The sequence below is a fragment of the Cajanus cajan genome, chromosome 4, assembly GCF_000230855.2.
Source record: "Cajanus cajan strain Asha chromosome 4, NIPB_CcT2T_4, whole genome shotgun sequence".
NCBI lineage: Eukaryota > Viridiplantae > Streptophyta > Magnoliopsida > Fabales > Fabaceae > Cajanus > Cajanus cajan.
The window spans coordinates 69,211,330-69,221,831 of record NC_138520.1 but is presented as its reverse complement, the minus strand read 5'-3'; the positions used below and the strand labels follow the sequence as shown (position 1 = coordinate 69,221,831).

General features: G+C 28.6%; 1 protein-coding gene across 3 annotated transcripts; it reads right to left on the bottom strand.

The window, feature by feature from the left end:
* Window positions 1-1,665: 1,665 nt before the first annotated feature.
* LOC109803057 (protein cornichon homolog 4) lies at window positions 1,666-6,997 on the bottom strand. 3 transcript variants are annotated; one of them, XM_020364520.3, is made up of 5 exons: window positions 6,755-6,997; window positions 4,394-4,575; window positions 2,800-2,922; window positions 2,644-2,703; window positions 1,666-2,080 (listed from the first exon to the last, which is right to left on the bottom strand). In XM_020364520.3, the coding sequence occupies exons 1-4, from the start codon at window positions 6,824-6,826 to the stop codon at window positions 2,670-2,672; spliced, it is 411 nt and encodes a 136-aa protein (XP_020220109.1). In that variant the 5' UTR covers window positions 6,827-6,997; the 3' UTR covers window positions 1,666-2,080; window positions 2,644-2,669. The 3 variants fall into 3 exon arrangements, with proteins under 3 accessions (XP_020220109.1, XP_020220108.1, XP_020220111.1); XM_020364519.3 differs by having other exon boundaries at window positions 1,666-2,077; XM_020364522.3 differs by having other exon boundaries at window positions 1,666-2,071.
* Between the last annotated feature and the right edge of the window lie 3,505 nt (window positions 6,998-10,502).

Below are 10,502 nucleotides of genomic sequence, written 5' to 3'. Positions count from 1 at the left end.
TAAAATTAAGGTTATCAAAATCAGACCATTTAGATCCACCGATCCATACTTTATTTGATTGGTTCATAAAATAGTTTTATAACTAATCAATAGAAAACTAGTAGAATTGGTTAAATTGGTTTGATTCGGTGCAATTAAAAAATATTTGTAGTTTCTAAAATTTAATTTACATTAAAATTAAAAAATCATATTTAATAAAAATTCTAAATTAGAATAAATTATTTTATCAATTATTTTTAATACTTTTCTTATAAATATAATTTAAACATTTATATTAATTTATAATTTTTAATGTCTTTATTTTATAATTTATATTATATTAATTTAATATTTTTTATTCTAGATTAAACTTGTTATATTTTATTAAAATTTATACTTAAATATTATATATTACTTAGACTAGAATTTGACATATAAGAACTTATCAAATACTTTATTATAATTTGTGTTTTAAAATTATGATATTATATTTAATATATTTTTATATTAATAATAATAATTATTATTATTTTATTTATCAGACTGATCACAATTAATCTTGAACTAATAGTTAGACTAATTTAATAATCAGTTCAATTTTAAAAATATCGATAAAAATAATATATAATATCATTTTTTATTAGTTAATTTTGAAATTACATTAAGCCCTACTTCAATCCCAAGCCCATATAATTTTCAAAATAACTTCCTATTTTTCTCCTTTGTCTAGAAATTATTGTAAAATTTTGTTATATAGATAGCATTCATTTGATTTTGTTGTGTATCAAAAACCAAAGAAATTATGGTGCAATAAGCCGGATTTATATTGCAAAAACTAAAAATAATGACACGTGTGACTGACAATACCCAATGAGTGACTCATTTGAGTTTAGAAGTAACCGTTTCACTCTGTAAATCATTGCTTTTGGGAATTACGACAAAGTTGCAACGGTGATTATTTGTCAAACATCTATTTACTCTTTGAATATATATTATAAAGAGTTAATCATTTATATATCATCAGTCTAAAATTTTTTTACACCGACAATTAATTATATATTTTAATAGTGACATGTCAGTTACTTATATAATAAAATAATAATAAAATAAACAATTTTAAAAAATATGATTAACTGCTAATAAATTTTACACTAGTAATGTAAAGATGATTAACTCTATTATAAATTGACATCAAGAATGAAAGACTCATACAAAATCTCAATAATAATAATTTTTTTAATAACTATCTACTCTACTATTTTTATTATTTAACCAACTTTATTATTTAATAATCTCAATTTTATTTTATTTTTATTTTTAAATAAAATATAAAGATACTGAATATTTCATCTATTAGTAAGTATAAATGCGATACTTCTTCTTTTAATCTTTTTTTGGTTTTCAGTTTTAATTAGACACTTTTACCCCTCAGCCATATATCACTTTAACCTCTACATATAGATATTCTCAAATCCAATTTTTTTTTCTTCTATTACAATCATCATCTTCTCCCAAAACCCCTAAAAAAATTAATACAAATACACAATGCTCCTTTTCCCAGACAATTTTGAAGATAATAGCATTAAATAGGATAGAATATGTTAAAATTTATTTATATTTAAGTTTATCATTCACGAGTTTTTTTTTTTTTTTTAAATATTTGAGCATGCAAGGAATACAAATGCCTTGGATAGAATTTGCAACTCTTATAAAAAGTGTTTAAAAGAAAATGTTAGTAACGGTGGTGTTGCTGCTGCTACTCCTAGGATTACATGTAGAGGAAGCAAATATGACAGTAAAAATATGCATATTAGGCAAAAGCCATTTATGTTTGTAGCTAAACCACTATGAGCTCAAATAACTTTTTTTATGCCTAAAGCACTATAACTCTCAAGAAAGAATCTAAAAGAACTTCACTTAGAGAATCAGACCTTCTCAAGCTTCTCTCTTTCTTGCATAAGCACCAACATGGATTGTCACATGTTCCTCTCCAAGGAGCTCAGGTCATCAATGGATGGCTCTCACCATGGCTCTTGCACATGGAATTTAGCTCATAAGATGGATTTGACCACAACGTGTTGAATGTATCAGCCTGCAACTTCTTTGACATTTCCAATATTTAATTAGATGAGGGTATTTATAAAAGATAGATTTAATATATCATTTGGTTCCAAAATTTTTTGAAAATTTTAAACTGTGTCCTTAAACTAAAAAAAATTGTAATCAAGTTATTGGTCTTTTATACTTTTTGTAATTAGGCCCCTAGAATAAGTAAAACTATCACAAAATGTTACTTTTGTTATGATTTGAAACCACCACAAATTAATTACAAGGACTCAATTATAAAAAGAGTTAATCACTTATACACTGTTAGTGTGGCAATCAATCATATCTCTTAATAGTATCATGTCATTTGCTCATTTAATCAAATAAAAATAAAATAAAATAATTTAAAAAATATGATTGGTTACCAGTGTAAAAAACTTTATACTGGTAATGTATGGATGATTAACTTTTATAAAAATATAAAAGATTAGGGATTTAATTACAAACTTTTAAAGTTTAGGTATATAATTAAAAAAATTTTAAAAGTTCAGGGACTAATTGATATATTAAATGTAAAAGGAATAACGCAACCCTAAAGAAAAGGTAATGGAAACTTACAGCAGGCATGGAAAGCAATCCACCACTTAATGCACTTCCTCGGTAAGGGTCCATACCAAGCTAAAACACATTCAGATGAGAGAACAGTCACCAACTTTTCCTTTGAAATAGTACAGGACAATTCACAAAAAAAAAATGTAGTTCAAATGGTAATACCTTACTATAGAAATGACAAAAACCACAACAAGATATGCAACTTTGAATAGACGCCTTTTTTTCTCCCAATTCAGCTTATTGTAGATTTCAGTGACATCTGCTAAGTGCTCTCTTTTAATGTACCTGAATATTAGCTTCCAAGTCATATGAGGTGTAGTAATATAAATGGAAATAATGAGCATAGATAGCACATATTTTAGACAGATAAATTGTTGAAATGCCAGGCCTTCTGGATTACATTTTATTATTTCATACAGGACTGCACTATGCTGCAAATGTCCATTATAATGACAAGATTTTGAATTCAAAATTGCAATCTAATTATTCAGATCATTTGAATGTCAATTGTATTGTATGCTTAAGATATTTTTTGGGATGGCAATGCAGCCAATGTTTTATACCAAAAAAAAAAAAAAAAAAAAAAAAAACTCAATGCAGAAGTGTTAAATTTTTTCCATCTCCAAAAGGGTTTCAGACTCCCAACACAATCTAAACTACGATGCAGTTTCAACTCAAGTTGGACATACATAACTTAAGAAGTTATGCAACTCAAATTTTGGTAGTCCTTGATTAAATAAGTTAATAAGCATGTCTTTTAACTAATGAGTTGACAGTCTTCTTGTTTCACCATAATGTGTGTGCGTGTGCCAAAACTCAAAAGTATTTGGGGGATTTTCATCATAATTATTTATGATCATTGCCCTAAGTGTTTTTTCAACAGTTTCAAGGTCATCCTTCAAATTACAACAATAGAAACTGTTCAAATTCAAACAACTACTTGAAGTTATTTTTTCTTTCATTTTGCAAATGGCATCCTAAAAGTCCGAATACAAATCATTCAAACCTTGTAATCACAAACATTTTAGTCATTGTAAGCTATCAAATCACCCTTAAAGTTTTATCGCAAAATCTGAGCTAACATATTCATTCCAGTCTATTGAGTTTTGCTTCAATAATTTAAAATAAACACAAATTCTCTCAATAAGAAGATTGAGAAGCCTACCGAAACAAATTCAAAAATCTAAAATTAACAACTTCACAACTATATTAAAGAGCATTGAGTTATGGTATGTGAGCTTCAAAGTGAAATTTTGGTGATAAAATTGACACAATAAAAATGCTACCAACATTTTTCCTAATACACTCTTTTAAACATGTTTTCTTTTATTGACAGAAATTTAATGGAAATCACAAATTTTGTTGGGTCTCACTTCTCATTTAATGACCATTTCTTCTGATTTCATAATTTTCAATAATTTTTAACCAATAGAACGTGTGTTAGAAATGGTGTGGAGTGCTAGAGTGTGTTGCTAATACTCCTCATTGATTCAATTACAATTTAAGTGCATCTTTTGGATGCCTTTCTTCACTGCTCCAATTTTAAGTTCATGTGAAGAACTAAAGAAGAATTATTTTATCCTTTTACCAAGCTTTATGGTCTTTAATATATGAAATTATGAAACAACATATGCTCCTTTGCATTTTATGTTGCCTAGTATAGATATAATAAGAACCAGCAGTTTTAACAAGACAGAATTAGTAAAGCACAAACTTTTTGAGAAGGAAAGCTTAGGGGGAACAAAAGATAACTTACAATCTCACATTGTAATACAGGCAAGGGAGAGATATCAAGAATATAAACCAATGTCCACCCGTAAGATTGATGAAGCAGAAGATTCCATGGATGATAAACTCTGGTAAAACAACCTGGTTAATCCGAGAGGTTGAATCATATGGGTTGATATAATCAAACTCCAGGTCCACCAACAATATAAGCTGCAATGAAAAAATTCAGGGGATCAAGTTTGTTTGGTATAACAATAAGCAGCAATTTTCCTCACTTGAACTAATCGATGGCAGACAACAATTGAGCTGCAACAATTAAGCAGCCTGCAGGTTCCAACTTCAAAGACAGCATTATAATCTTTAACAAAAAAAAAAAAAAAAAAAAAAAAACTAGTAGTATATTGTACTATGTCAAAGCTGCTGATTAAAACTTAGTTTAAAATACCATCAAGGTAGTTTTGTAGACAAAAGTATTTACTAGCTACTACTAGTACACCAATTTTTTTTGGGAGTAGGAAAATTGTAGGAGAGGAATTTTGAAGGGGATTAATACACATGCCAATGATGAGATTGCAGAGTAAAAAGAACCAGGAATGCCAAAATACAATGGTACTCAAATTGAAGTAAAAAGTATAAAGCCAACAATTGAATAATATTTTACAGAGAGTGTAAGAAAATATCATTTCTCCATTTTGCTTTTAGTTACATGACTGTATTTTCAGTTTATATTTTGTTTAGTTATAGTTGACTTGCTGTCAGTTATAACCAATCTTAAGACCTGTTTATATAAACTTCTTTAGAAGCACTTCTATGAGGAAAAAAAAAAAGGAAGGAAAAATGAAGCAAGTTTTTCTTTAAACTAAAATTAACTTATGAATAACCTAATTTGTAGAAGTTCTCTCGTAGCTTCTCCAAAATATTATAAATTAGCTTGTGCATAAGTTAGTTTAGCTTATACACAAACTTGTTTCATTTTTCATTCCTATTTTTTTCCTCCAAAAAATGCTTCTGAAAAAGTTTATTCAAAGACCCTTAATGTAATCTTTGCTACCTGTAACTTCTACACTGAAACTTCTATTATAAATATCCTATTTTGTACAGAAGCTTGGTGCCTATTATATTTCCACATTTCAGTAGGAACAATTTCTTTCCCTGTCTCTATGTTTTTCTAATATGATATAAGAGCATAAGATCCTAGGGTTTCTTTTTTTCTTGTTGATGAATTCTTCAAATCCACCACTGCCCCCACCACACTCCGCTCCTATTCATTCTTCCACTCCACTCACCTTCTCTCAGATGATTACAGAGAAGCTCACCAAAGACAATTTTGTCTTATGGCAACAGCAGATCGAACCAGTTATCAAAGGCCACAAGCTACAGTCATATCTAGTTAATCCTCACATTCCTTCATGTTTTCTCTCTGAAGAAGATTGCGCAAATGGATCTATCAATCCTGCGTATCAATCTTGGGAACATCAGTTACTCTTATATGTATTTCTACCAGACTTCTCACTATCAGACTCATCATCATAGTTATCTATCAGCACCGCCAGGATTTTTGAAAACTCACTATCAGCCTCAAAACACTCAACAGCTTCAATCTCAGGCTATGATTGCCAACACAGTACCTACTCACAATTCTCATCAGCAAGCTTGGTATCCTGACTCTAGAGCTTCCCACCATGTCACCAACAGTTCTCAAAATATTCAGCAGTATCAGCCTTTTGAAGGACCTGATCAAACACAGATAGAAAATGGCCAAGGTTTGAGCATCAACACCTCCGGTGTCACTCTTTTTTTCTCACCTCTATGTCCTAACGTTCCTCTCATTCTTACAAATCTTCTTTTAGAGAGGCATGCTAAGAGCCAACACAAAAGGAAAAAAGAGAAATGAACCTTGACAACAGTGAGATTCCAAACCAATGCAGTCCTTAGTGTGCGTTTGGTTAAACTCAACTTCATAAATTAATAGCTTTTTTTTTCTAATTTTATCAGTGCTTTAAAAAATAAGCAATTATTTTCCAAAATTAAATCTTTTTTCCCCAAATAAATGGCTCACTTCCAGAAAATTGTTCTAAAATCCATACACCAGTACAGGGTAAGCAAGCACTAAGCACTTGCCACCACAAATCTGAAAGGCTCTCCAGTCAATTTTTTTTTTATTTTAAAATCATGTATATGAAATTAAGACAAACAATTTTTCCAATTAAAATTGAAATCTTCCCCCCCGTCTCCTTCTGCTTCTATTTTTTTTTTTTTAAGGGAAGCCTTTAATTGGGAAAAATAAGCAGCGAAAAAGCAATAAGAATTGAATTAAAAAATGAAACTTTGAGATTCAAGCAGAATCTAAATAACGAAAATCAACAAAGGGGTATGAAGAAATGCAAACCTGGTAACCGAGGATGCAAAGAATGGTCAAAATGAGAACAAACGTTAAGATCCAATATAACACCTCCGCCATAACACCCACCACCGCATGCCGTTCTTTATCGCTTCCTCTTCCTCTTTTCCTCCTACGCTTTGCTTTTTCTTAAACGGAGTTCCTTCTTTTTTGGGAAATATAATCTTAACCTCGTTGCTTTTGAATTTCCCTTTGCAGAATGAATCTTTTCTATAAAAGGGTGCTTAATTCATTTTTCTTCCTCGTATAACTTATATAAACACATCCTTAAATAACATACTATTTTTTTTAAATGAATCAAATTTAAATTCTAAAAATAAATAAAACATTTTATTTACCACCAAAAATGTGCATGAACTTAATATGAAACCTAACATAAATGTTAGTAACTCTATTTGAATATATTATCTTTAATCGAGTGAAAAAAATATATAATTTTTTATCGGTCCCACCTCATATTTAATTAATTATAAAATTAGAATATTTATATAAATTTATTATAAATATTAATTATATACAAAAATATTTAACAAGAATATTATATAAGTTAAAATATTAGTTTATTATAAATCTAAAATAGTTTATATAAAATAAATTTTACAGGTCAAAATACTGGTATATATACACATAGAGGTTTTGATAATTAAATTTTAAAAAATTGAAATTCAATTTAAAAATAAATGATATTAAATATTCTCTCAAAATTACAAATGTAAGAGTACTTTAGATTGTATTTGGATGAGAGAAAAAAAATCTACCTGATTTTGTCTCATAAATGCTCTAATGTTACACCTCAATACAACTAATGCATTGCAAATTCACTTTAAATTTTAGACAAGAGAACAAACGAATGATTCTCACTATCACTACATGTTGCAATCTCTGTCTCAAGATCATTATGCGTCACAATAGAAACCTTACAACGCATTACTCTTATTCCTCCTCAACTCCATATTTATTTTATTTTATGCATAGAATCAAACTCGACATTATAAGATTTACAACTCATACACTCTTCTCAATTTTCATAGTCTTCCGTGTTGCCAACCACATCTTCTGTTATGATATTAGCACCTTATTACAATTTTTGCAATTAACATCTACATTGATGAGGATGAGTGATGGGTCTTGTATCATCCAATATAATGATTTCACAAATCATCTATGAGTTAAGTTTCTTATGATCTTGGGATACCGTTATTGATGCACATGTGAGGGATTCTTCCAATTTCTCTAACATACGATTAGATTTGTTAAATAGGTTCAGTCCACTCTTCAAAGTTTTGGCCCATATGGATCAAGGTCAAAAAAGTTCATAGAACTAAAAAGCTTATAAAAAAAATTTACAGGATTAGAAAAAACCCATAAAGCCCTTAGGACTAGGACTAGGACTAGTCCATTAGCCAATTTTTTTATTATAAAAATAATAAATTAACTATTAAAAATTATCACATTCATTTTATAAATTAACTTATTTCATGTAACCACTAGCGTGGGTGGGAAGGAGTTGGGATAGTTAGAAGTATGAGAACTTAGGTTCAAGACTCATTTGACCATTTTTGTAATCTTTCCTATCTTTACCAGAAAAAAAACTTATTTCATGTACTAATTACTCTATTTTATGAATTAACTTCCAATTTTTAATTTTTTAAAGAAAATTTTCAATTAACATATATTTATTTTAAAATATAAATAATATTTAACTAACATTAATGTTTAAAAAGTTAACATTTAAATTAAAATTAAGATAATCACATTTTCTACAAAATTAAGATAAAAATATTAATTAACATAAAAGAATCATTAATTAATTAATAATTACATTCGAAATTGTACATGGATTGAAATGTGCAATTAACTAACATAACTTACATAAGTTATCAAAATTAAGTAACATAGCATATACCAATAATAGATAAAAAAAATTAGAGAATATTTAAGTTCAACTTATAATATTGAGTCATGATCTTGCATGTCAAGTAGTCATATTCTTTTAAATAATAAATATTTTTTAAATTCTTCTAAAATTGCATTGTATTTAAAAATATTGTAAAATTTCTTAATTTGATAGTTAGCAGATGGGAGACATATAATAATTTGTAAAACGAGCTTAATTTTTTTTATATATTATTAGTATAAAAAGATTATGCCATCAACTAAAAATTATTTTAAATAAAAGAATATGATTTTTAAAGTAATTATTATAAAAGTAAATAATTTTATCATAAATTATAATATATGATCATATGAAAATTCAAAAATTATTTAAATTCTTATAAAATTGTATTACATTTCAAAACATTGTATTTTATTTTATGTGGTTAATTTTATTAAGGTGTATTCTATCATGTACCATCATATGAATATTATTTATTTTATATAAAAAATAATTAAAATTAAAATTAATGATATGTGAGTTTATTATCTACATATAAAATAAAATAAAAAAATTAACGGTAAAGTCAATTTTTTTACTTTGACTTTCTAGTGTTTTTAAAAAAATAAAAAAGGAAAGAAAAAGTTCATAAACATGAAAAATCATGTAATACCCTGAAGTTTTTCTAATAATAATAATTAATTAGGGAGATGATCATAATTTTATTTTATTTTGTGGATAATTGATTTTATTTTATACATTTTAATAGATTTAATCAGTCAGGGGAACATTATAAATATCTAAGATAAGAGGGGATTTAGAGAAATAAAAGTTGCATATTAGAAGAGAAGAGAGAAAGGGAAGATTATTATTCATTTTTCATTTTTCAATGACGACATATGCTCTAAAGAAGACGCATTTAGAGAACAAGGAAAAGGAATCATCAGAGAGGAGTCAGAGGCAACATAGATATGATATTTTGCATCACTCCAAGTAATGAAAAGTGAGAACACTAACTTTTGGAAATTGGGTATATGCATGATGGGTAGAGGGATTGACCCCAATCCCATAAGTTTTTTGTTTGATGAAATTATGTGTGCGTTTGATGCGATTGGTCGAGTAGATTCAGAATATGTGATTTAATTAATGATCATATGTCACGTAGTAATTAATTGAATTCTCTGTAAAAAGGGGTTAGAATCCTTAGGAGAGAAATTTGATGAAATTAAGGGGGAAAATTTGTATATGCTAAATTGGTGAACTTCTTGGATGTAAAACGAATTTCTGGTTGAGTGTAAATTGGATGAATAATTTGGGTGATGTCTGTTTCAAAATCGTGTTTTCCATTGATGTGTTTGGGTCCTGGAACGCATGCAACGCCGAGCTCAAATGCTTGACGTCAGGTGTGCCTTCAAGTGTATGAAGGCACTGCCCAAACGTGTTGGCGCCGAGCACAAGACCTTGTGGTGCTCTCTGTTTTAGCGTCGGGTGTGAGGTGTGGCGCCAAGTGTGAAAGGATTTTGGTGCTCTCTGTTGTAACTTAAAGTCGGGTGTGAGTTTCCAAGCCAAACGTGGATGGTCAGAAGGTTAATTGTGATGTTTTAAACGATGTTTATGATTGTTTATATGATGATGGATGTACATACATACATACAAAAAAGGGATTTAGAAAGAATGGTTGGCTGTCGGTGTTTGGGTTCAAACAAACATATCCCTTGGAAAAAAAAAGTACACATCCTCTTAGTCGTCCTAGACTGCATGCTTTGAACTCTGGCTGGATTCTTCACGGGGCTGCAATTTCTTGATAGGGTGTCTAACTCGCGTTTCAATTTTTGATCTCGATGCTTGTCACTTGCTTTT